The sequence below is a fragment of the Paraphaeosphaeria sporulosa genome (genome assembly GCF_001642045.1).
Source record: "Paraphaeosphaeria sporulosa strain AP3s5-JAC2a unplaced genomic scaffold CC84scaffold_9, whole genome shotgun sequence".
Classification (NCBI taxonomy): domain Eukaryota; kingdom Fungi; phylum Ascomycota; class Dothideomycetes; order Pleosporales; family Didymosphaeriaceae; genus Paraphaeosphaeria; species Paraphaeosphaeria sporulosa.
Genome location: NW_017253368.1, coordinates 127,147 through 152,509, shown reverse-complemented (window position 1 = coordinate 152,509; position 25,363 = coordinate 127,147). Strand labels below are relative to the sequence as shown.

The following is a 25,363-nucleotide window of genomic DNA, read 5'->3' as shown; positions in this document are numbered from 1 at the left end:
GATGCTGCATGATTATCCACTAAAGCTGTAGCCTTCGGCCAGAACATTAAGATTAAGGAGACCAATTGCCATACCCCAAACCTCGAAAACAAGTTTGTTAGCACCGCATTTCCAAGATTTCGCGGTCAGGACCCATGCGCGGCTCGTTTTTCACGTTTTACCCGAAATTAGATCACCTAGGTTCATGCACGGCTACGGGTCACGTCAACGATGTGGACTGCGCCAATGCGTCTGGTTTAAATGTTAGCACGGCCGTTGCTTCCACAGGAGTTTGCCTTGCGTCGTTGCTCTTCTCTCGTTATCAACGTCGTTGCTGAAATCCGCAATCATGCAGTCTCTCCTTTCGTTCCGCATGCTTGTGCTTTTCTTCCTATCCTTCGCGACGCAGCTCCTCGCACAATCTGCAACTTCTTCAGCTACTCAACCGCCCACTTCCAGTTCAAGCAGGGCCCCAATCACGAATGGAACTTCGACAACCCCACCCGACGTTGCTACCACGTCAACAGTCCCGGATGTGTACCTGAATGTCCCCGAGCTGCACGTCGGGCGCATTGAACTCGATGTGGAAAAGCTGCAAGCCGACATCAACTTGAACGCCAAAGTCGCTGGTCTTGTTACCGTCAATGCTGGTGTCCAAGTCTCCGTGGAGAAGATCAACATCACGATCGCGGATGTCGATGTGCAGCTGGAACTCGTCGTGCGCCTCGGCCATCTCGTTGACATTGTGGAGCGCGTCTTCGAGTCGCTCGACCTGAACCCTCTCCTGCTCGGTCTCATCAACAACGTGACGAACCTGGTCGGCGATGTCATCGGCGCCGTTGACGGTCTTCTCGGCTCCATCACCAACGGTGGAAAGACGCTCAACTTCCTGGTCGACAACCTGGGTAACATTGTGCAGGAGGTCGTCGGTGGAGCCACCGGCGCTCTCTCCCAGATCGTTGGAAACTACCAGCAGAGTGAGTCTCCTAAAATACTTTCTGAAACGCATGCACTGACTCGACCTTCCAGACATGACGCAGGTTGGAGACATCAAGCAGCTCGGCAACGGTTTGATCCAGAAGACATTCTCGTACGACCCCTTGAGCGCATTAGTCGACATTGTGTTCAACGCGGCCGGCCAGGTCGTGCAGGCTACGGTGCAGAAGGGTAGCGGTGGTGGGTCGAGCTCGACAACGGCGAGCGCAACTGCAACCCCGATGCCGGTGACCCTACCTGTCAGCACTGATGCCAGCACGTCGTCTTAGTAGACTGTAGTAAATTATAATGTTAATTGGAACGCCGAGGGACACTTTTTTGCACAGTGAATGCAGCGCCTCCATGCCAATTAGAGGCAAAGACGAGGAAGCTGAGCAGAAACATAGTATGTTCAGGTTGCCGGATATCTATACAAGAAAGCGGAAATCGTGGATTTGAGATGGGAATTGTAGATTGGGATGTGAAAAGCATTCTTGTGAACAGTGCGTCCAGCTACCTCGCTAGAAGGTACCTCGCCCCACCGCAAACCCTCTGAGTGGCCTGGGCTCTAGAGGCATCCATGACCGTCCAAAGGCGCTTTTCCATCGTCAACCTTTGTGCACCGCAGCTCACCATGTCGTCTGTAGAGGCCTCAAGGGCGCATCTAAATACGCTTTATAAGAAGGTATGCCAAGCGGAGGGGGCTGTGAAAAAGGCGGGGGAAGAAGAGTATGGAGTACGAGAGAGAGAAGAAGAAAGACGTAGACGTCTGTGGGACGATAGCGATGACGAGGATGACGAATGGGCGATTGCACAGGTCGCAAGGGATCGTGAGCAGTATCCAGATGAGCAGGAAGATGGGTTCGACTTTGAGGCTAAACAGAAGCGTTTGGAGGACGAGCTCCAGAAGGCTATATGGGAAGCAACGGAGGCTTATAGGTATGTATGGCTCCATATGTATTAATATTGCTCACGCTGTGTATGAAGAGCTTTTGTCGCCAAATTTGAGGCTTGCGTAAAAGAAGACAGCCTAGGTATCCACCCGAACACGTGCATTACTATTTTCAGTGTACTGACCGACGGTAGGATCACTCGCAGAGTTGCACGACATGATGCACTCAAAGTTACCCGTTGAGCTACGAGACATGATTTACTGGCACCTCACTGTTCGAGTGAGACAACGCGCCTGCTATCCGACCAGGCCTGGCCCTATCTATGTTCATCAAGAGACATACGACCCGAATTTTCACAGCTACAGAGGTGCCGCAACCGATAGCGAATATAAAACTGCCCTCATGATTTTTGAGGATGGGAACACGGACAGTTTGAAACCTGGTGGCTGGTTGCTGAACCCAGAGTTTGTGGGCCGAGGCATGGCTCGGGAAATCGCAGAGAGATTTTACGCTGTGAAGGACTTTAGCGTTCACGTGTATCAACTCGAAGAGTTTCTGTTCTCAGACCGTACGGGAACTGGTTTCAAGCCATGTGATTACATTCGAGGACATATTAGCGTCTATGTACCTACGACATTCTGTAACGGCAAGACCGAGAGGGCGTGGCAAAATACTGAGAACGAAGTTGCCTTTCTCAATGGGCTGTATACGCAGTTGTCTCATTTGATGCGTCTCGCCCACAAATCCCGGCTCACCATCGAGATCCAAGTCACTACGTCGGCACCGCTGCGCATAAAGTATGAGCAAGGGGAACGGCGTTTCTACAACATCATGGAGTCCGTCCGAGCGCCCATCTACGATCTTATCCACGCTGGCGCGAATGTTATCGTCAAACACACGAAGGTGTCGAGCAGCACAACGCGCAATATATCCGAAGAGCCTATGAACTATTTCCGCATGAACAAGGAAGCATGGGAAGCTGAGAGAAAAACTCATGGCCCAGACTGGATGCCGTCAATAAGCTTTATTGCGAGAGAAGAGCTCGAGGATGAGGATGAGGGACGTCGCAGTATCGCGGAACGTCGGCTTCGAGAGGCTCTGGAGCAGCGATGGGGGCATTTACATTCGATAGACGCATACGGCTCCAGATAGAAGTCTGAGAACAGTGAGTTACCCGAGGGTAGGCAATACGTAGGCCGGAAGTATGCAAACGTCTGTCCTAGTACTACGCCACGGACCGTGCTGTCTCTTGAAGTGCAGAACTTTTGTATCAGTAGACAATCTGTACTTTTCGATGGCCAGACGTCGTAGGAGAGCTGGCTTATTAAGTGGCCTCCACACGAGAATGTTCTTGGCATTCCAATGAGCGAGGAGACGCTCTTGCGAGGTGGGAGCGGAGTAGAAGTGGTGGCCGCTCATTGGGTGAGTGGGACTACACCGTTGGGTGCCGTATCCTCAACACGGCTGGAATATCTTACAAATCTCTCCTGCATGCCCATGGTAATGTTTGCTGTTCGTGGTCTGGAGATGAGTGATGGCCTGTGAGTGTGTCCAACAGCCCAACACCAAGACCTGATTAGCCGCTTTCGTTAGGTAAGCGAGCAATCGAAGGATTCTCGTATGCGTGTGACAGCAACGTATCGACAGGGCAGCGCGTACCACACCCAGCTGATCGGTACCAGCTTACAGGGGGATTCGCAATGCCACTGGAGTCGCGCCTGCTCGGCATCTTGCTCGAACACTATGCGATCGTCGCTGTCGTCGTGAGCGCGGTGTACGCAGCTGTTCTCGTCGCTCACCGCCTCTTCTTCTCGCCTCTTGCCAAATTCCCCGGTCCGAAGATTGCGGCGGTCACCACTTGGTATGAGTTCTACCATGACTACTTCCGAAAAGGGAAATATGTTTTCAAGATCAAGGAGATGCACGACAGATATGGTGTGTCGATCTGGCACTTCACGATTTCATCAAGCACCGCGCTAACCCAAACCGTACAGGACCTATAGTCCGCATTACTCCACATGAGTTGTCGATCCACGACCCGGAATTTTACAACTCGCTAAACGTATCTGGGAGCGTCAGGAAGACCGATAACTATGAAGGCTTTGCGCGCGGCATCGACTTTGATGGTCAGCAACGCCGAGGTCCAAGCCGAACACTGCTAACGTGATGTTAGACACCCATTTCCTCTCAACATCGCACGACCTACATCGTCGGCGACGTAAACCTCTAGAACCATTTTTCTCTCGTGCAGGTGTCACCAAGCTTGAGCCAATGGTTGGGGAAGTGGCCAAACGCTTCGTCCGGCGGCTCGACAGCTTTCAGGGCACCGACCAAGTGATTCGCCTCGATCACGCATACGTAGCACTTGCTGCTGATGTGGTGGGCAAGATTTGCTTCGAAAGCAAATCTAACATGATCGATGAGCCAAGTTTCGGTGTGGAGTGGTACAACCTGCTTCACAATTTCATTCACTCGCTCCCCTTGGTGATGGCATTTCCTCAGCTCATCAAGTATGCATACTGTTGAAAAATAGCTGCTGGAACTGACCCTTTCTAGGATTCTCAATGTGATACCTTCCGAGATCCTACGCTGGCTTGATCCACGCTTGGTAACGTTCGAGAAATTCCGGGACTTCGCTCGCCAGCACATAATCGATGCCAAACGAGAGCTAGAGGAGAAGCCAGACTACGAAACCTTCGAGACTCGGAACTCTGTGTTTCGACATCTCCTCACGAGCGGGCTTCCGGAGAGCGATCTCTCCGTCGAGAGATTGACCAAGGAAGCGCAAATCTTCTTGGGGGCCGGCAGCATCAGCGCAGCTCGTACTCTTGACTTCATCAGCTACTACATCATCGCGAACGAGAACTATCTCACAAGGTTACAATTGGAACTGGCTCCTCTCATGGGAGACTACCCCAAGCAGCTACCGTCATTTGTCGAGTTAGAGCGGCTTCCCTTCCTACAAGCATTGGTCAAAGAGGGATTGCGACTAAGCTATGGCGTCATGCACCGTATGCCTCGTGTATCGCCGGATCAACCTATCGTCTATAGAGACTGGGTCATTCCGCCTGGGGTACGTGCGTCTTTACTATTTTCTGTTCGGTCATTGACAGAGTACAGGTCGCTGTTGGAATGTCAGCATATATGAACCACACAGACCCGAATATCTATCCAGATCCCTTCACCTTCAATCCTGAACGTTGGTTAAAGGATGTCACGCCCGCAATGACCCGATGTCTGGTCCCGTTCTCTAAGGGATCACGGAACTGCCTTGGCATGAAGTAAGTTACTTAGCATTAATATGTTGGATGGAGAGAACTAACCATTCTCAGTCTGGCATACATGGAGTTATATAAAACACTCTCGACTGTGTTTCGACCAGGAGGCCCAAAGCTTGAACTGTTCGAGACGGACGAGAGCGACATCGTCCAGGCCCATGATTACATCATTCCGTTGCCCAATCTGGACAGCAAAGGTCTACGCGTCAAAGTGGTCTAGAAATAGAACGGCTCCTGGTATACATGTGGCATAAGGGTCTATTGCGTAGTAGTCTCTGGCGTGCATGTAGGCATTAATTCCTCGTACTGATATATATTATTTGGAGCTAGTATTGTACGTCGGTGCCAAATTTCTCTAAGAATGACCATAATTTTAACCGTTTTGGAGGGTCTGTGGTGCTCGGAGATCAATGTTGACGCCCTCCAGTCGTGAGGCTGTGCTAGGCGGGGTCAACGTGAATACGAGCACCGAATGCCTCAGCCGCAGCCCAAAAGTCTCCGTGAATCACCACCTTATCTCAAGGTGACATGACTCCAAATTTTAGTACTCAAAGACTATGCCATCCTCGCAATGGAACACGACACCTCCAAAACCTTTCGCGAGATCCATGGTACACCATCAGCGCTAGTTGCAGAGCTGGATAGGATCCAAGGTCTTGCTCTGCGACGATCGAGAAGACTGCATCGGGTTGAGATCCCAGTACAATTGCGCTTCCTTGCTCCTCTGGATCCTCAGCCACAAGGCTATGGACCCGATACAGTGCACCTACGACTTACATCTCCGCAAGAATACACAGAGACGCAGGAATATGTGGCCGTCTCATATACCTGGCAGCAGCCTCAGTCGTTCACAGACGCATTCTTAAACAGGATTCCTACCTACAAGATATGGGACACGGATAGTCAGCCTTATAACCCCGAGTGCAACCCACTCGTCATACACCGCGCATACCGCTTCGCACAAAAGAAACTGAAGCAAGTCTTGATATGGATCGACCAGGAGTGCATTCGACAAGATGATCCGGACGATGTTGAGACACACGTGCTGGCCATGCATGAGATCTACAGGCACAGCGCATTCACGGTAGTACTGCTCTCCCGGATGGTCGATAGCGTTCCAATGGCGGCAGGCTTGTACCCGTTCATGCACGGCGGTGCCGACGTTTTCGATAAGCTTCTCAAAAGTGATGACTGTAGGGTTCGCAAGTTATGTCTCGTTGCCTTACAGCTGCTGGCGCAGGACCGGTGGTTCTCACGCACATGGACTTACCAGGAGCGTTTCTTCGCGACCGTATGCTATTACGCGGTTTCCATTGAACCTACACTGGGCGCCAACACACAAGACGGGGGTCTGGAGGACTGGTATATACCCGAGCGCAACATTGTGGCATTTTCTAAGAAGACCGCGGACAACGCTACTGCACTCAACAAGGATCATTTTGGTTTCGACTTCCGTCCTTCAGCGAAGGGTATGTGCGCCTGCACAATGGTCACCTTCAGCTTGGTGCGCTTAATCAAGTTCAAATTTGAAGCCTCACGCTCTGTTAATTGGAAGATCCACCTTCCAGGCTTCGAGAGCTTCGGCATCAAGAGTGCAGGTATCAGTACACCGCGCGAGGTAATGAGTCGCACTGCCAAGGTCAGTGCTGCTGAGGACGAATTGGACCGCATTCAGGGCAGATTCGAAACGATCAATCATGTATTCCTGGACATGGAAGCGTGCGACAATGCCATAGTGGCAGATCGCGTCTCAATATTTGCGAATGTTTGTCAACTCGGCTGGACTCTTCCAACTGTAAAGCTCAGGGAAGAGAATTTAAGCTATAGCACTTGCATTCTCGCATTGCTGCTTCTGGATGTGCTGAAGGTGCCTGGTGAGGCAGCAAAGATGGAGCTTGCTGAAAGCGCGATGAGACTGAGTATTGGTGGTTTCATACGAAACGAGGGATACCCTTTTTCAAAATTGTTGTAGTACCACGACAAAGGTCTGAAGTAGCGCGCAATTGGTAGAGCGTGGGAGACATACTATTTTCCGCTTGAAAAACTTCATCTCATTACATTATATCTCCTGGTAGTCTTCTCGCTACTACAGAGCTAACAACCAAGACGTTGCTCTATCGACCTCTGGTCTGCAGTCTCGAGAATTTCCAGCCCTCTTGAACGTTCCGGTCCCGGTGCTTTGAACCACCCCCAGCACGTATCAGCTTCAATCGCGGATCCAGTCGAAGGTTGTATAAGACAGTACATGTGAAGGGACCTCCACAGCCCGATAAAATACTTCCGATCCCACTGCTGTAGCCCCAAGTATCGCAAAGAAGCAGGCAGCCGTCGCAGCAACCTCGCTCGTCATGTGCAAGGTCTGGAAGAGTTTGATGCCCATCGTGTACACCAAGATGCTCTGAACGAGGAACCAACCTGTTTACCGTGTCAGCTTTATCGTAACCGACTATGGAGGCATTACTCACTCAGGGACCGTTGTCCAAGGTAGACGAAGAGTGGGTTAGCCAATGCCCATTGTATGATGTCAGATGTCTCCACACACAGTAGAAACCCCAGTAATACAAAATAATTATCGTCTCTTGCTTGCGGCTGCTTCACGTCGAAGTCTTCGTTGAGCCCACCAGTGTAGTATAGTCCTCCATGCGCAATGAGCTCGTCATCGCGGTACTCAGGGCGCCAAGCTGCCCACAAGTACTGCATGATCAACCCTGCCGCCAGGATGACCGCATAGGCAAAGTATGATGGGCACCTGATGGACCGCCAGATCTTAATCCCACGTTGGGCTTTGGCCTTGAAGTCCATGTTTGTAGCCATGTCTGCGAGCAGTAGGCCGGTAATGGAATACCAAGCCCAAGATTGAACCCACCACGCTGTGATGATGAAGAAGAAGGCGCCTTTGACGCGCCAGGATCGGCGTGTGTACGGGATGATGACCATCGTCATGTAGACCGTGAAGCTGCTTCTCGTCAGTACCAGTCCGCCTATCGATCATAGGAAGCACTCACCTCTGCATGTAGATAACATTGATAACCCACATCATCTGACCCGGAAACGCATAGCTGCCTGCCTGATCTGAGAACCGCGTCGTAACCCAGAACAGGTTGAACACCGAATTGAAGTAGATCAGTGCATTGTCGATCTTGTAAGGCACCAGGATGGAGATGTTGCCAGTCGCCTTTGCGAAGTCATCAATGTACTTGTATCCAGTCGACTGCAAGACACCGGTACTGATAGCCAAAGCAACAGCGACTGGGAACCACAACCGGATGCCACGACGAAAGATTGACCCCGCAACGGAAAGCTTGGTCTTGTCTTTCATGAAGGGAATGCATATTGTGCGAGCGCTGAGAAGGATGAAGGCTGAGTAAATGATGCCATCGTTCCAGAAAAGGATGGAGACAAACTTGAGCGCTTTGTGGAGACTGGAGCTGTGCGACCCTTCTTGGGCGTTGGCTGAGTGAACGACAGAGCCGGGGGCGAAGACAAGGAGAAAGGTATGCAAGAAAGATTGAATGACGAAGAAACCTCGTAGGCCGATGAGGAAGTCGTTTTTAGAGTCATGAGATGATAACGGTGGAGCAGCAAAGCGTTTGACAGACTCCATTGTCAGAATTGACCAGCGGCTCACAGTGAAGACAAGATGGACCTTAGATTGCCAGAAGTCCTCAGGCTGTTACCCAAGTTCGGTGATAATCAGCAATACGAGAGTTCAATAACAGGGCTATATTGACAACAAGCAAGGACGAAGCTATGGCAGCCATGTCTCTCCCCGAAACCGAGCTGAACCACAAGTCCTGATGCCAGTGCCGCACGGCTATCGGCATCGCTACACAATTCCTATCTTGCTCACATCAACCCAGAACCTGCAATCTATTTCCGTCTTTATTCAGTCAGCCCACTAGACACATTGGCGTCATTGTGCTATGTGGGGGTCATGGCTTGACACGTCGCAAGGCAACGAGCGTGGCTTGAGTCCCACGCATATTCACCGGTAGATCGCTTACTTTTTGGGTGGGTATATTCGTTTTTCCAGGGGCCGTGCGACAGTTGGCAGGGGTCGTGTACGACGCGAGACGGCAAGCGACGAATGACCTGGTTGTTGGGACTGCAGGAGAGACAAAACGGGGAATTGAGTTCAGCTTTGCGGCTCTAGTGGCGCGCATTGAGTGCTACTCGGCGGTGATGTGGCGATAAGGCGGAAATGGAAGTTGCCGGCAGGTGGAGCGTTTTATGCATTGCACTACCACAACAAGCTTCTCTTAGCACACAAGTAGCGCAAATCATTGATATGAGGTATGAAGGTAGCCTTATTGAAGTTAGCCTTATCAACGTCCCATGTATTTCGGTGCACGGTAGATACAATGTCAACTCGGGCATTTTGTTACAGACGCAATTCTAAATGAGCCCAAGTTTGGATGTTGAAGAGGTCCATTACATTAGTCTAAAGCACGCTTGGTCCGTCATTACCAACCCTTCTGTCACAAACCGTGTTCGGCTACTTTCTAGCCGTAGGGTTCCAGTTGTTGTACGCAACGACTTGCCGCGCATGTCCGTAAATGCCAATCATACCCATCAGAACTAGGTAGAAGGGATAGAAAGCTGAAAACACGATCATCATCCAGGCACTGACGAATTCGGAGCGCACACGCCAGGTGATGACCAGCGTACCGACCAAACAAACAAGACTTAGACAAGTTAGGACAGCCCAATTATGAAGGTGGACTACACACTGACCTGATGATGAAGAACCAGACTGATAGCGGATACGGAAAGAAAACCATCCTCGCGAGCGCTAGCGGCGTCTTGGGAAAGTCCAGAATGATCATGCTGAGCACGAGGCAGGTGTACTGCATTGCGTAAGTGAATGGCCAGATCCCGTCTGACGCCACTAGCTGAGGCGCGCGCGTCCCCTCTTACCTGTGTGATAAGGTAGTACGACAACTCTCGTACAGCCAGTAGCGAGAAGACACCGAAACGCTTCGTAAAGCTCCGAGTACCCTGCTCGGGCTTGCTCCAAACCTGTAAGCCCTATCAGTAACGCTTGCACAGCATAACGCCACAGCCTATCTGGACTCACCATTGGCATGTGCACTAGACTGGCCTGCGCCCATCCTTGGGCCCACCTCAGTCGCTGTTTCCAAAACCCCTGAAACTCAGAGGGGGCGAGTTCGTAAGAGACACAGTTGATTTCGTGGACTGCCTTCACATTCTTTTTTACAGCCCGCAAGGCCGAGTCAATGTCCTCTGTCAGCATCTCGCCATGCATCTTGTGCGCTCGCAATAATGGAGCCCGCCAATAACCATTGCTTCCTGTTGCCGTATGTTTAGCCGTGGCTCATTTATTCGCAACAGGTGAAACTTACCACAGAAAAGACCGAAATCCATCATGAGTGCACGTCCAGGGTGCGATACTGCATAGATTTTGTCGAACTCAACGGCGATGAGGCGTGTCAGCCACGAATCGCGCGAGTTGTAGATAATGCAGCGCCCCTGTACAATGTTGATCTCAGAGTCGCCCATGAACCTTTCGGCGGCCCACCGAGGATTGTGTGGATGCGGGTAGTGGTCTGCATCGAAGATGGCAATGATGTCCGCACCGGTATCGAGGGTAAAGAAGTAGTTGAGGTTGTCAGCCTTTGACTTGCTTCCAGGGACTTTGATCACACGAAGCTGCGGATACGCCTCTTGTAGATCAATGAGCTCGGTCTCCAGAGGCTCGATAGGGACCGGAGTATTGTATACGCAGTTGATGCGGATGCGGTCGACAGGATAGACGATTTGGGTGCAAAGATAGTTGACGCGGTCCATGATGATGTCGCGCTCGTTGGGAAGGTAAGCGACGATGATCAGATCGAGGATGGGAAGCTGGTCGTCGGGGGTGGGCCAGGGTCCCGACCCAGGCTTGAAGTCGAGCGCGGCCATTTTGGTGACTCTCGCTCGTGCATCTCGAGTGAAGGACATGCTCAAAATGGCTTCCACAACTGTCGTGAAGCTGACGTACATGTTCGTGAGCATGTACACGTACCAGAACACTTCGATCAGCTTCTCCGTACACACCATGTAAAGACATGTTGAGCCGACAAAATAGGAAAAAACGAGTGTGAAGGGAGTCCACTCCCAGACCCAGGCTGAACTTCTGGCAGAGGCATAGTCGAGTTTGCTACGCAGGGAGGACAGGCCTGAGGTCTGTGAGGTGACTGCCCGCGCAGAGTTCGAATGACCGAACATCTTGATCAACCTTCGTCGAGGAGAGAGTAGAACAACTTAGAGAATCTTGAGAAACGCAGTAAAATGGACAGCTAAGAACGACAGTGTGCACGTAATTTGATATCCCAGTCAACGACCCAGTGTCCACGCCTCGTGCTACTAATTTAAGATTCGCTTTTCGCCTGTCCCCTGTGTTGATAGATCGTGAAATGCCGGAGGCTTGCCTCAAAACTATTGAAGGCGCGATCCGGGCGTCTGTTAATCTTCACTATGCTCATTTCAACAGGTCCCAATTGGGAACGACCTCTTATCCCACCGGCGGCCTCAGCCTACTGTGCAAGCCAAAGCTGAGGTACACGGCCCACTAGGAGTCGCCGGCGGTGTATATTTCGACCAAAATGTAAGCCTGGATGGACTCAACAAGCCCAACAAGGCGCCAGCTGCTTCGTATCTGCATCGAGGTGACTCAAGAATGTTCCAGATGAAGGAGGAGAGTGGGTCTGAGGTGCAGTCGGCGAAGTGGCATTGGCGCCTGCTCTTTTATCTCTCGCTAACATTTATTGCATGTCTCGCTAAGCAGTGACGCCACGCGGTGTGCAAGTCACAGATGCATTGGATACATCACGTGACATACAGAGCTAACACCAGGCCACTACGATGTACCAGATTTCGCCTGGCCAATTTCCAGGGTCGAAAAGATATCGCGTCTGGGCTGAACGTCAAAATGATGGCGTTTTGCGGCGTGTACCCATAATAGCGCCCGAATCGCCGCTTAGCATACTTTCACAGTTGCCTTTGGTTCCTCTCACCATCACTATCGCCAGGTCAGGAGGTTTCCTAATCATTGAGTCTCACCATGGATGCTATCATCTTCTTCCTCGCACTGCTGTTGCAAATTGTCGCTTCGACCGACGTGTCGTCTTGCTCTTGCGGTTTCCTCGACTCTAAAACTGGTGCAGTCTGGACTGACGCACTGATCACATACGCAAACGAGACCGAAGAGTTACCCGGAGAGTCGTTAATTGCTGAGGACTTCCAGAATCCGTACGAGAAGAACTGGAACGCGCGTTACCGAGCAGGCGCGAAATCGTCCAATCTGGCTTTGTCGGAGTCGACGAGATCAGGCTGGAATGGCACAGCGTGGACGCTGAAGATCGATCCGCCCACCAAAGACCATATAGTGATCGGAGCCTCTATTAGGTCGATTCGACGTGACATCCAATATGGCACCTTTGAAGCCGCTCTGGGAGCACCCAAACCGGGCGTTGGTGGAAGCATACTTTCCATGCGGCTCGACTACAACGAAACACAGACGGTGAATCTGAATGTCATGAATGCAGATGCTCCAAAGGATGCATGGACGTCGTTCATGATCTACGGAGATTGGAGAGGCACTCGATCCAAGGGCGTGAACTTCAGCGATTTTGGCAACAACACCTATTCCTTCCAGGGCTCCCCGTGGGGGTTTGTTCCGTACCGCATCAACTGGGACAATGCGTCGAACATCGATTTCTTCATTGGCGATGCGCTGGCGCGTTCAGTCCGCTCTAAGGGTGCTGCGAAGCCCCTTCCTGTGACACCGGCGACGTTCCGCATCCAGCATTCATCCTTTGGGGACATGTATACTTCCGAGGGACCGCCGCCGAATGGATCAGATGCGCGTGTAGGCATGATCAGGGCCTTCTTCAACACGTCCAGCATGTCGCCAGAGGACCATGCTGCATTCGACAAGCGCTGTCACCTAGCGCCGGCCCCAACGTGTCTTGTCTCCGACACATCACTTCGAGGGGCCTCCAACTTCTCGCTCCCAGCATCCCGGCCGTGGAAGCCTAAAGCAGTCGACTACAAGAAGCGATGGCCTGCTATCTTCGTCGTGTCTGTTTCCGCTGCCATTTCAACGATCTTGCTGGCGCATGCCACCTTCAAGCGGGCTCCATGGAAGCAAAAACAAGCTGCAGGCAGCCTTGATCCTCCATCTGCACCAACTGCAAATAACAGCGGGCGAACATCAAAGGACCTGTCCACCACTCCTTCTTTCATCTATTCGGAACACGATGCATTGGCGCTTACCGCTCAGCTTCCTGGGGTTGGCACGCCAGGACAAGTGACGCCTGGTACCTCAACACCGCGCGCTTCTTTGCCCCCCGGCTCATCACATGGCTCCGCTCAGATATTCTGGGCAAGCTCACGCGACTCGCTGGAGATCTGCAAGGTGAATGGAAACAAGCAAGCTGGTGTTCAGGCAGTTGTGCCGTCTACTAGGATTGGCAAATACGACGAGAAGAAGCAAGTTGAGGTCACAGTCAAGGAGATCCCCAACACAGTCCCCGCTGCCAACAACGCCTCCCTTGCCGATGCAAAGCTGCCTATCGCGGCGCCTAAGCAGCGTGTCGACTATCTGGCAGGATTGGTGAGCAGGCTTATGCATAGCATGCGTCGAATTGCGCTGACTAGTAGCAGGTTGCGTTAGCATCCGTACTCGTGACCTTGATTCATTTCGCCTTGACGTTTCTTCCAGCCACCGAGATTCCGTACACCCATGCTCACTATGAAAGCGAAATTTGGGCACTCAAAATTGTAACGCCGTATCTGTTGACCTTCAGCTGGATTGGGCCCTTCTTTACCTCCTCAACCCGTTTCTTAATCGCCAGCTACCTCAAGTCGGGCAACCTCAAGGGCGTCGCAGAAAAGACTGTCGGTCGAACACCCCGTCTGATCATCCCTTGTGCCGCCGTCGCAGCCCTCGAGTACTTTTGCATGCAAGTGGGCGCAATAAACTGGCTCGAATACCTGCCGTCCGTGACTTGGTCGACATGGCCATACACTGCCGGTTATGTGACATTTGGTCACTTCATTAGTGAAATCCTTGAGTTGATGTATATCATTCCTAATGCTGTCCCTCAGATTACCTTCAACTGTATGTTATCCACCCTTCTACCCTCATCTGATATCGCTAACAGGCCCAGATTGCATTGGCGTCCTCTGGACTATCCCCGTCCAGCTGCAGAACTCTTGGCTGTCTCTTCTGGCTGTCATAGTCATCCGAGAAATCAAGACGCCCTGGAAACGTATGGGCTATTACGCCTTTTGTATCCTTATGCACTACTACGCTATGTCATGGGGGACCTTCTTCTGGGTTGGTCTTCTCATTGCCGATCTGGACTTGACATATAAATGGAAGGACTGGTTGTACAGCCGACCCTTTGTGTACTACCCTTTCCTCACTTTCATTGCTCTTTTGGCTGTCGGAAGCCCCTCGATTGACTTGGTTGGCATGTGGAAAGCAAACTGGAACTTCAACACACTCGAGTTTGGTATCCACCCTCACCAGCGCACTGGGCATGCGGTACGCGATACATCTGACTACGGATACCCCGCGTACTATCTCCCACGCCTCACAGCTCTCACTTTCTCCATCGGCTTCCACCTCCTGGTCGAGCTGTCTACTGTGGTGCAGAAATTCTTCTCGAATCGCCTTCTCATGTGGCTTTTCCCACATATTCTTACGCTCTACCTCATCCACGGTCTGGTATTCTGGAGCCTTGGAGCCGCCATCTGTGTCCACCTGGCAGCACACAACGTTCCCTACTGGGCTAATATGTTGATTGTAGCCATCTGCTCATATACTGTTATTTTCGGGTGCCTACCATTGCTGACACCTATCCTGGAAGGCTTGGGCAAGAGCATCACCCAGAAGATTTGGCAGGACGCGAGCTCGAAGCCACCGTCAAGGAGGAAGACTCTGTACCCTTTTAGTCCGGAGATGTTCGAGGGAAACGAGGTCGACGACGGGGCGAAAGACAGAGATGTGGAGAGTCAGGCTGTCAAAGAGAAGATGTAGCTAGGTTTTCGCAAACCCGATCTGGACGTCATGCATCGCACTGGAGTAATGTGGCCACTTAGTAATAATAGATTCTTGTTCTACACAATCGTGTAGAAAGACTTTATGTTTGCAAGCACTTAATTCTCGGTGGGATGTTTCTGGCTAAATGATAAATGAAGGCCGAACGTAAGTAATTAAGCCAACAAAGCATCAGACTCGGTTTTCGGAAAGGTATTCAACCACGTCTACCCAGCTTCGAAAGCATTTTCATTGACCGTGCCGCAGCGGCAAGCCAGAGCTAACATGAACTTGAAGGATTTCATAACTCGTTGACTCAATGAAACAAGCGCAATGGTTGGACAGTTTCGAGGCGATGACGTATCCTGGCTCTGCTATACTGGATGTGTGGAGGAGGAACTACCCTGTAAAGGTATAGTGCGGCTCACAAATATTCGCCTATCTGGATTACTCCGAGAGACCAACCTTCAATGTTCCTCAACCTCCAACCTCAAGTTGCGCAAATGCGCGGATCCTAAGACGTTTCCAACAACTACAGCTTCTTGGTCCCACATGACATTACTGCTCCATCTGTAGCGCAGCAGGCGCCAATAGATCCGTCCCATCCCTACTCTTTCCGGCGCTCCGACGATCGAATCTAAGGCGGTGACAATCCCGTGATTCCGATGTCGCAGCCATACTGTGCATTATAAAGTGGAGTGGACGATCACGTGTTATCTGCAAATTGTGTTTCGTCCTTGCGACCATGGCAAGTAAGCAGGCTGCCTGCATGGCCTGTCGAAGGAGTAAGATCCGATGTAAAAGAGGTCCCGGAGCCGATACTTGCGAGAAATGTGTTGGGTCAGGTATCGAATGTGTCATACCAGGGGGCTTTCATATTGGACGTCAAAAAGGAGTCAGGAAGTAAGTGAGCAGACATACCTCTACACCGTTCCCTAACATCATCCAGTAAACGGACTGGGCTCGAAAAGGCGCTCCACCAGATCGAAGAAGCCATTAAAAAGTCTAAAGCGGACCCAACCTCAAGCGAGAATACTTTGGAGCAATTGCAGCAACTTCTCCTTGAGGCGCGAGGTAGTGGGGCTTCTTCGAATAGCAGCCCTTCGAGCAGCGTCCCTGCACCTTCAGAAGGGGTGGCGCATGTGAGCGACGATCAGCAAGCTTTGGATGACGCTGAGAACCCCCTGCAACTGCTTGCACGCGCCTCGGACCTACGCTTGACGTCTCCGCAGTCAAGCGACCATATGTTTACTCCATCCACATCACATAAAGGCAGCGACGTGGACCAACAGTCTGATGTCCACCGATTTTTCTTACCGATCAAAGCCAGCCTTGATCTTGGGCCCAGTTATGATCCCATTGACTTGGGACTAGTGACTGAGGAAGAGGCCGAGCTACTCCTGTCGTTGTAAGCCTACTTCCATCGATTGGCAACATGTAAACACCGAAAGCTTACTGATAGTCCAGCTATCATGAGAAGTTGGCGCATACCCGTTGGGGAACTGACAAGGCGACACACACTCTGGATTTCTGCCGTAGGCAGTCAGCATTCCTTCTCACTTCGCTTTTGGCAGCATCTTCCTTGTTCTTACCCTCAGCCGCTGCCATGTGCAAACGCCTGCTTGTGCATAGGAAATTTATGGCCGAGCAGGTGATTGCGCGGAGGTTTCGCTCGGTAGAGATCGTTATAGCGTTTATGGTCAATGTGCCCTGGATGCATCCTGGAGTGAATGCCGGCGACGACGACACCGGGCTATACATGTCCACAGCGCTGAGCATAGCGCTAGATTTATCGCTCAACAAAATTATCGTGCCATCGTCATGTTTCGACCAAGAAATACTCAAACGAGTGCCAAAAGGGCATTGCCTCGATGCAAGAAAGGCTCTGACGATGGACGGTTTCGAAGATGCTGAAGTCATGTCAGAGTTCGGCAAGCAGATGCTTCGGAGACGCGAACGAGCCTGGATCGCACTATTTGTGCTGGATCGTGGCATTGGACTGGCGCGTGGCCGTGCCTTTTGTGCTACAGTCACGCCACTCATCACGTACTGCGACGTCTGGCACATCGACATGACCCCAGATCCACAAGATGGGCCACTGGTGTCTATGGCCGTTTTAAGACGCGACCTTGACGACCTCTTCAGATCCGTACGCTCCAAATGCGACTCGTACCAAGCTAGCGACATTGGGTCAAAAGCCGCCGAGGATATCGAGTCGACCATTGAGGGATTTTTCAACACATGGATCGCGAAGTGGACCCACACCATCGGGGAAGGAGAGCAGAAGATCCTACCACCATATGTTGAGATACTGCTCCCACATACGCGACTGTCGGCCTATAGCCACGTTATCAATCATCCCACCGCGCCACTCGAGGTCAAACGTCTGCTCCGTGGCTCTACATTGTCGGCGGCCCTGAATGTCCTGCGTGTGGCAATACAAGGTGAAGTGCGTTTGAAGTCTATGCCGAACAACACGGTGACGATGATATGCTTTGCCGCCTGCGTGGCGCTAACTCTGAGCGCGCCATCTCCATATGGAAGCTATAATCTAGCACCGAGCGTTCGCAATCTGATTGAAGAAACAGCCACTGTTCTGGAACGCATTGGAAGTACACCAAGCCACAGGAATGGGGCCTCGGTTATCTACGGCAAGAGTCTGCGTGAGTTGGTCAAGCGGGCACCAGAGCTCCCTCCACTTGTGCAACCGCCGGCTTCCTTCAACTACGTCTCGCAGCCTCAAGCACCGAACAATTCACTATTCGCGCCCGCTGCCGACCTTTTGCAGTCCTCAAATCAGCCGCAGTACCAGCTACCCAACTCGTGGCCGGAGCCACTCCAATTTTCAGCGATGTCCGGGAATGAAATCATCGAGACTGTGATGAATGTCGGTGATTTCAACTCGTCGCTCCTGGACATACCGATGCAGGATCCAAACTCTTTCATGTGGATGGACTGGATCAACCCCATGGATCCTGGATTCTAAGCCGAAAAAGAGTCTCCTGTACGATCTAACTCGCTGAACAATTCGTCTGTCATCGCCGAGTCTCTCAATCCCCATCACCATCGTAGGCAACTCGGTCAACATCTTGTCCACACGTCTCAAGCTCATCCATGCCAAGCTCTCACGACTCCGAAGAACGCGGTGTCCTTCCTTGTGGGTGCTCAACACGTACTCAAATTGACACTGCACAACCTGCGCAGGCCGACTTCGAACGCTTGCTTTTCGCAAACGCGTGCAGCGTGTGGCAAGGACGCTTAATTTCACCCTGCCTTCACATGGAGCTATCAGTTGACGACCCTGATGCCGCGCCGAGCTTCACACGGTACTGCTTTGGTGTTGAGGGTTGGCAACATCCGCGTCAAGATTACCCGCCCCACCCGGAACCAGAACTGGCTCCGTCACCGAACCTCGCGCGTCATCGGTTACCCATCCTCGGCCGCGTTGCGAAAGCACATTTCCTCCAGCGTCCAGGAATAGCACGTATCCGATACCGGTAAATCCCGACAAAGATTCGCGTTGCAATACATTTATCGCGCATACAATTGACCACTTATCTTTGTATTTACACTCACAATGGAGTCCTCTTCTCGGTTGCTTCTTACCCTTCCGTTACGCATATGCGCCAATCGACCCATACCCGCACAACTGCGCGCCGCGCGATACGTCGACAGCAGATGGAGATTCGCGTCGCAAAAGAGGTTCAAGACCATCCCTGCGTCGCGGGAACCTAGAATCGACCGTTCTCGTTCGAAGGTGTGGCAGTCCGCAGACGAGGCTGTCGCAGATATTCAATCGGGGTCGACTGTGCTCAGCGCTGGATTCGGACTATGCGGTGTCGCAGACACTCTGATACACGCCATCAAGAACAGGGGCGCGAAATCGCTACATTCACTCACCGCCGTGTCAAACAACGCTGGCATCGAAGACGTGGGCGGGCTGGCTCTGATTACGAAGTCTGGGCAGGTCAAGAAGCTCATTATCAGTTTCCTGGGGAACAACAAAGCTTTGGAGAAGCAATACCTATCCGGTGGCATCACAATTGAGCTATGTCCGCAGGGTACATTGGCGGAACGGATACGAGCGGCGGGTGCAGGCATCCCAGCCTTCTATACCCCAACTGCAGTCAATACTCTATTGCAGGATGGTAAGATACCGGCACAACATGACAGCGAAGGAAACGTGATTGGATATGGGACGCCGCGCGAGGTTCGCGATTTCAACGGCCGAACTTACTTGATGGAGACTGCATTATCTGGTGACGTTGCCATACTAAGGGCATGGAAAGCTGATGAGCAGGGCAACTGTGTCTTTAGGTATAGAAATTTGGCCGTCTAGCAGGCCGCCTGCTGACAAGTGCAGGTATACTACGAAAGCTTTCGGGCCTATCATGGCCAAAGCCGCGCGCCTGACCATCGTCGAAGCCGAGGAAATCGTGCCGGTCGGATCACTCAGCCCGAACGAGATCCACTTACCTGGAATTTTCGTGAACCGGATTGTCCCAGCCACCGCGCCGAAGAACATTGAGATCAAGAAACTTCGCGACCCGAAAGACGATGGCAAGCCATCCAAACAAAACGAAGATGCCATGCGTCGAAACCGGATCGCGCGGCGAGCGGCCAAGGAGCTCAAGCATGGATACTACGTCAACTTGGGAGTCGGTATCCCTACAATGGCAGCAAGCTTCGTTCCCGAGGGCACAAAAGTGTGGCTGCAGAGCGAGAACGGTATCCTCGGCATGGGGCCGCATCCCACAGAGGAAGAAATGGACCCCGACATCATCAATGCGGGCAAGCAGACGGTCACGCTACTCCCCGGCGCCTCCACATTCGACAGCGCCGAATCATTCGGTATGATCCGCGGTGGTCACGTCGATGTGTCTATTCTCGGCGCTCTTCAGGTCAGCACATCTGGCGATCTTGCCAACTACATGATCCCCGGCAAGGTTTTCAAGGGCATGGGTGGTGCGATGGATCTTGTGGGCAATCCTGATGCTACAAAGGTCGTTGTGGCTACAGAGCATGTGGCCAAAGATGGCAGCAGCAAGATTGTACAGGATTGCAAGCTGCCGCTCACAGGTGCCAAGTGCGTCAGCACTATCATTACGGATATGTGTGTGTTTCAGGTGGACAGGGAAAATGGTGGACTGACTTTGACGGAGGTGGCCGAGGGAGTCACTGTAGAGGATGTGAAGAGCAAGACGGATGCGAAGTTCACTGTCGCAAAGGATTTGAAGAACATGGAAGAGTGGTAAGGTCGAATTGGCATTAGCGCTATCAGATTTGCTTGTAAATAAATAGATGGAAGCATATCAGATGTTTGGACATTCCAAAAAAATCCTCCCCCGCTCATTCGGCGTGCTTCAGTGCGTTAGAGCCATATACTGTAATTCCAGCGGCAGCTGATGTGTGCTATGCCTCCTGCGAAAGCCTGGCAGCTTCCGAACTGGTGCATGCCGCCGCTTCCCTGCTGCACCTATGCGCGCATGAGCGTTGTTCGAAAAGTCGTCTGGACGGGGACATGCTCGTGTGTGAACAGTACTTCGTTCTCGGGGTACGCAAGCCCTCCCTTTGTACAGCGTGTGCGACTGGAGGCTGAGATACGACTGCTCGCCGCCCGAGGCCGGTAGCTCGACGACGTGCGCTTCGTGGTTCGAGTTGTTCTCGGATGATGTCTTCATGACGAGTTCTTACGTTCATCGCTCCGAGCTCGGCTTCGAGTCGAGATGTTCCTTTGTCGGACAATTTGGCGTGTCCCGGTGCGCGTCTGGTTGTCTTTCAGTTGCGACATTTGACGCCCGATAGACTGTGTCGTTGGTCGGGTTCTCGACAGCTGACCCTAGGGTTATTTGGGCTACTATAAGCATCTAGAATCTGGACGTGACACTGTATCCCCGATGTTCACGGAATGGCTTGCGTCGTATCGTATGCACGGCCATGATCGCTGTAAGATAGACTTCAACTGATGGTATCCGATTCAATCAGCCGTCTTTTCTGCCTGCTTCATTTGAGCACCCCGCCGCCATCCTGGAAGTTCCTTCTGTAGCGGTGTGCTCTCACAGGTGGGTGCGGTGCAGCGCCAATGCGCCCAGACTTGGCAATGTCCGCAACGGTCCACACGCCGGAAAGCTTCGGTGAGCTTGCCACGGCTTGGTCTGGTGGCTCTTTGGTCTGCCTCGCCTCGCGGACCAAACCGTGGGGATGCGGAATCGTAAACACGACCTAACGACCTGGGTAACGCGCACTGTTTACATATTCGACCCTTCGGGCCCAGATAAGGTGCCGCTGGTGAAGCCAGGACGATCTTTCCCCGCATTGGACTCCACTCGCAGTCATGGGTCAGGCGCCTTGCTCTGTGCTCGCATCCCCACGGGGGAGAATCCCGTAATCCTTGCGCTGTGTGCCCCCGTTCGCGGCCAGCCTCCAGCCAGCCTGCATATATTACCCGCGTCCCCAATGGCTAGCTAGTAACGTTGTACCTTCCACCTCGCTTACCATTTCCAACTCTACCGCGAGGGAGCTGAACTTCAGCTGGAAGCAAGTACAGGCCCCGCCATGACCTTCTCAACAGACAAGATGCGGGATGAAAAGATCGAACGAGACGCGAGAATGGACTCGGAAATGGCCGGCGAGCTCGGCGATGTGCCGCGATTGACACGCCAGGTGCTGTGGAAGATGGACGTCCGGTACAAGGGTTTGAGTTCAAGCCGTGGCATACGCTGACAGGCGCAGAATATTGCCCATTCTCGCACTGCTATTCCTCTGCTCGTTCATCGATCGCACCAATGTGGGAAACGCGAAGATCCTCGGCCTCCAAGCCGATACACACATGACCGACCATGAGTACGCTATCGGCCTCTGCGCCTTTTACGCGACGTACATTGCGAGGTAAGCAGCTCCCAATGTATTGATAATTGAACTGGAGTTAACTTTACAACCAGTGAACTTCCGAGCAACTTGGTCTTGAAAAAAATGTCACCGCGCATCTGGCTCCCGCTATTGACCACTGTCTGGGGCGCGTTGACCATGTGTCTCGGGTTTGTGAAGAGCTTTGGCTCCTTCGTGGCCGTTCGAGCGTTGCTTGGAATCGCTGAAGGTGGTCTCCTGCCAGGCATGGTACGAGACTCAATCAGCCCAGATTCTCGAAATAGCATTGACACGTCCCTAGGTCCTATATCTCTCGCATTTCTACCGGCGCACAGAGCTTGCTCTTCGTATCGGCATATTCTACACTGCCGCTTCTCTTTCCGGGGCCTTTGGTGGGCTGCTTGCTCGAGGCTTAAACGCCATTGGCCACGCCGGAGATCTGGACGGGTGGCGCTGGATTTTTATTGTTGAAGGTTTACTCACCGTGGCCATAGGAGTCGTCAGCTACTTTGGGCTTCCAAACTCTATCGAGGCCGCACGCTTTTTGACTGCAGAACAAAAGGCACATGCTCGGCTACGCCTAGAGGAAGAAAACAGCGCACATGAGCCATTCTCTTGGGAGGAGGTCAAGCGCGGCATTTTCAACCTTCAGGTTTGGCTTTCGGCGCTCGCATATTTCTGCATCCTATGCGGACTGTACAGCTTTGGTCTGTTCCTGCCTACCATCATCAACAACCTGAAGTTTGCCAGGGACCCGAACGAAGCCCAGCTCTGGACGGTCATCCCGTATGCAGTCGCAGCCGTGTGCACTGTATTCGTCGCCATCTTCTCTGATAAGCTTGCACTGCGAGGCCCCGTCATGCTCTGCTCTTTACCAATTGCCATCATCGGATACGGTGTCATCTCGCAGACAACCAATCCGCACGTCCAATACGGTATGACTTTCCTGATGGCTACAGGAATGTATGCCTCCGTACCCTGTATTCTTTCGTGGAACAGCAACAACTCGGCCGGTCACTACAAGCGTGCCACGACTTCGGCGCTGCAGCTCATGATTGCAAATGCAGGAGGCTTCGTCGCGAGTTTTGTGTACCAGAAGAAAGAAGCTCCCCACTTTCACAAGAGCCACACAATCATGCTGGGACTGCTTTGTGCGGCATGGCTCCTGTGAGTGTTCCGAGCTCCCGGGATCTATCATCAGCTGACGAAGTCTAGAATCGCTGCGAACACGGCATGGGTGTGGAAGCTCAACCGGGATAAGGCGAATGGAAAGAATGCAGCCTGGGAAGGGAAGGGTGACGACAGAGATCCGACCTTCAGGATGGTGTTGTAGTGCATGGCGGCCGGGAGATGAATAACTCCCCATTCGAATAGAATAGCAATGGATGATGACTATAATATCTGTACAATTAAAGACTGGCCCTCTTCAGAATGCTGGGATTCGTATTGATGACACAGAATGCGGTAAGAGACCTCAGATGGAGGAGCCGTCTTTCGCATGCACTATACTAGGGTAACACATGGTACCCAACTTTTCATCAAGTGCTGCATATCAAAGGAGCCGCGTGTCTGACCTGGCTGAACTCGACCGCAACCATCTCCACTTCGCATACCACACGCCGACATGTTAGCTTCGGCGTTCTAAGCACCCGTTGGCTTGCGCATGGCAAGCTGAGCTACGCCAGGACGCACTATTGACTTTTAGTCAGTGTGAGAGTGAAGGTGTCGTACCTTTCCCAACTCGTTGCTCGGTGAATGTGCACAGCCACGTGCTAGTAACTTGGGAAGCAGCGAGGTCACTCACTAAATCACTCCCTCACCCGTACGAAGACCTTTGAAGCGGAGTGCGTGCCTGGATGGAAATGTATGAAGGATGATGGATTCAAGCGCGGTCTGTGTGATCATATCTCGTGTTTACGCTGCATATATGCGGGCCTTGCTTAAACAAGTCTCGGTCACTGCTACCTATACGGAGTTGAGTCAAGAGGTCAAGAAAGAGCCGTGTGTATATGAAGTAAGCATAACGTTCTTGTCTTACCTTGTTCTTCTCCCGTGCCTTCTCTATTGCTCATGAACAAACAATCGAAGCCAACGAGATCGAGTTTACTGGCCCAGTACTTGAGTGTCAGGAAGCCTGTTGCGTCGACCCTGCATATATCTCTAGGCGGGAAATTGTTCAAGATCTCGTTTCGAGCGGGTTTTTGATCATCCCGTTACCATATCAAGTTGTCGGAGGACTGAAACGAGTCTTGAAACAGAGGGCCCTGACATGACTTGTTACATCTTCAAGTTGAAGTCAGGTTACGTCATTGCTCATCCTAGGGCAACTTGGTATACTCGAACCCTTAACGAGGTACTGCAGTCAACCAAAAAGAACTCTAGTCTTTAAGTATTAGGGATGATTTTATCCGTAAGAAACTCAGACCGTACCTACATCCGGTGAATAGCTATCTTGTAATTTTGTACGTGGCAAAGAAGTTGGAGAAATGGGTCGTACATTCCCCAGCCTATTGCCCCGTGAACGTGCGCAGGCACGCGTAGGCATTTTGGAAAAAAGCACGGTCATCCGCTCATCCGCCGTAAGAACATGCCTCATAAACGCCTCTCTCACTCACTCCAAACATATTCCATACTACTTTGCGCACTGTTGGAAGCTAGCATGACGAAGCAAATGAGCCCTGTAGAGTGCGAACAAATGAAAACACAAATGTTTAAAAGTCTCGATTGTTCAATTTTCTCTCGCCTAGCGGGCTGGAGGCTGAGAATACCGTACCCTGTGTTGCTCTGGGATAAGGCATACCGCTGGAAGTATGTCTGGCGGCGCTTGAACCATGGGTGTGCTGGTACAAATAAGGATGTTAGGGAGCACAGCCCCCACGCGTACGAGTGCGGACGTGCTCAAGGACAGTGCGCTATAAGTCAGATGCTAAGTTTCGCAAAACAAAACGCGCGCTAACGAATATACAGTACAAGGGCTCTGACTATCCGGGCAGAAGTACTAGGCTGAAGTTTGGAATATGTAAAAGGGGCTGAGTCTACACACGGTACTTCTTTTATACGTAAGCAAACGGAGTCTCTATGACTAACTCAACTCTAAACAAGAGGTAGAAGTTTCCCTAAGCGCGTCGTGATGTGGGAGGTGCTGCTTACGCTGTCGAAGCACTTTGCTGAAGGATCATTGCATCCTATGAATCCTCGCATAATGCCTTCTCGAAGTGCAGCCACGCAGAGAGTGTAGAAGGGGATTTCATTGGCGCAGGTCTCGCACGTTTGTCTTACTCGATGATATGCGCTGACTTATTGAGAGCCCGAGTATAAGCACG

The 25,363-nt window shown here is 51.9% G+C and overlaps 10 protein-coding genes across 10 annotated transcripts; 8 read left to right on the top strand and 2 right to left on the bottom strand.

Annotated features, from left to right (window-relative positions):
- Positions 1-352: 352 nt before the first annotated feature.
- CC84DRAFT_1099478 (uncharacterized protein) lies at positions 353-1,244 on the top strand (the record flags this gene model as incomplete). Its single annotated transcript, XM_018174826.1, has 2 exons — positions 353-956; positions 1,009-1,244. The coding sequence occupies 2 exons, from the start codon at positions 353-355 to the stop codon at positions 1,242-1,244; spliced, it is 840 nt and encodes a 279-aa protein (XP_018032282.1).
- Positions 1,245-1,567: 323 nt separating this feature from the next.
- On the top strand, positions 1,568-3,023 carry CC84DRAFT_1167100 (uncharacterized protein). Its single transcript, XM_018179117.1, has 3 exons — positions 1,568-1,893; positions 1,942-1,988; positions 2,041-3,023. Exons 1-3 carry the CDS (start codon positions 1,589-1,591, stop codon positions 2,997-2,999), a joined length of 1,311 nt encoding a protein of 436 aa, XP_018032281.1. The 5' UTR covers positions 1,568-1,588; the 3' UTR covers positions 3,000-3,023.
- A 332-nt stretch (positions 3,024-3,355) lies between these two features.
- On the top strand, positions 3,356-5,492 carry CC84DRAFT_1261976 (cytochrome P450). Its single transcript, XM_018185114.1, has 6 exons — positions 3,356-3,782; positions 3,842-3,973; positions 4,021-4,357; positions 4,404-4,920; positions 4,968-5,128; positions 5,180-5,492. The coding sequence occupies exons 1-6, from the start codon at positions 3,548-3,550 to the stop codon at positions 5,343-5,345; spliced, it is 1,548 nt and encodes a 515-aa protein (XP_018032280.1). The 5' UTR covers positions 3,356-3,547; the 3' UTR covers positions 5,346-5,492.
- Positions 5,493-5,607: 115 nt separating this feature from the next.
- CC84DRAFT_1261975 (uncharacterized protein) lies at positions 5,608-7,097 on the top strand (the record flags this gene model as incomplete). Its single annotated transcript, XM_018185113.1, has 1 exon — positions 5,608-7,097. Exon 1 carries the CDS (start codon positions 5,697-5,699, stop codon positions 7,095-7,097), a length of 1,401 nt encoding a protein of 466 aa, XP_018032279.1. The 5' UTR covers positions 5,608-5,696.
- On the bottom strand, positions 6,978-8,938 carry CC84DRAFT_1167098 (uncharacterized protein). The gene is made up of 3 exons (XM_018179116.1): positions 8,131-8,938; positions 7,591-8,081; positions 6,978-7,540 (listed from the first exon to the last, which is right to left on the bottom strand). The coding sequence occupies exons 1-3, from the start codon at positions 8,727-8,729 to the stop codon at positions 7,332-7,334; spliced, it is 1,299 nt and encodes a 432-aa protein (XP_018032278.1). The 5' UTR covers positions 8,730-8,938; the 3' UTR covers positions 6,978-7,331.
- Positions 8,939-9,620: 682 nt separating this feature from the next.
- On the bottom strand, positions 9,621-11,353 carry CC84DRAFT_1220286 (N-acetylglucosaminyltransferase-like protein; the record flags this gene model as incomplete). The annotated part of the gene is made up of 5 exons (XM_018183154.1): positions 9,621-9,810; positions 9,860-9,972; positions 10,043-10,144; positions 10,203-10,435; positions 10,489-11,353. The coding sequence occupies 5 exons, from the start codon at positions 11,351-11,353 to the stop codon at positions 9,621-9,623; spliced, it is 1,503 nt and encodes a 500-aa protein (XP_018032277.1).
- A 656-nt stretch (positions 11,354-12,009) lies between these two features.
- CC84DRAFT_1151984 (uncharacterized protein) lies at positions 12,010-15,257 on the top strand. The gene is made up of 3 exons (XM_018176779.1): positions 12,010-13,742; positions 13,793-14,249; positions 14,299-15,257. The coding sequence occupies exons 1-3, from the start codon at positions 12,189-12,191 to the stop codon at positions 15,171-15,173; spliced, it is 2,886 nt and encodes a 961-aa protein (XP_018032276.1). The 5' UTR covers positions 12,010-12,188; the 3' UTR covers positions 15,174-15,257.
- Positions 15,258-15,834: 577 nt separating this feature from the next.
- On the top strand, positions 15,835-18,477 carry CC84DRAFT_975187 (uncharacterized protein). Its single transcript, XM_018188023.1, has 3 exons — positions 15,835-16,076; positions 16,123-16,581; positions 16,641-18,477. Exons 1-3 carry the CDS (start codon positions 15,919-15,921, stop codon positions 18,157-18,159), a joined length of 2,136 nt encoding a protein of 711 aa, XP_018032275.1. The 5' UTR covers positions 15,835-15,918; the 3' UTR covers positions 18,160-18,477.
- On the top strand, positions 18,456-20,482 carry CC84DRAFT_974846 (3-oxoacid CoA-transferase). Its single transcript, XM_018188022.1, has 2 exons — positions 18,456-19,490; positions 19,537-20,482. The coding sequence occupies exons 1-2, from the start codon at positions 18,751-18,753 to the stop codon at positions 20,426-20,428; spliced, it is 1,632 nt and encodes a 543-aa protein (XP_018032274.1). The 5' UTR covers positions 18,456-18,750; the 3' UTR covers positions 20,429-20,482.
- A 1,246-nt stretch (positions 20,483-21,728) lies between these two features.
- CC84DRAFT_1151976 (MFS general substrate transporter) lies at positions 21,729-23,435 on the top strand (the record flags this gene model as incomplete). The annotated part of the gene is given in 5 exon segments (XM_018176778.1): positions 21,729-21,867; positions 21,881-22,061; positions 22,115-22,289; positions 22,342-23,207; positions 23,256-23,435. 5 exon segments carry the CDS (start codon positions 21,729-21,731, stop codon positions 23,371-23,373), a joined length of 1,479 nt encoding a protein of 492 aa, XP_018032273.1. The 3' UTR covers positions 23,374-23,435.
- Positions 23,436-25,363: the final 1,928 nt, after the last annotated feature.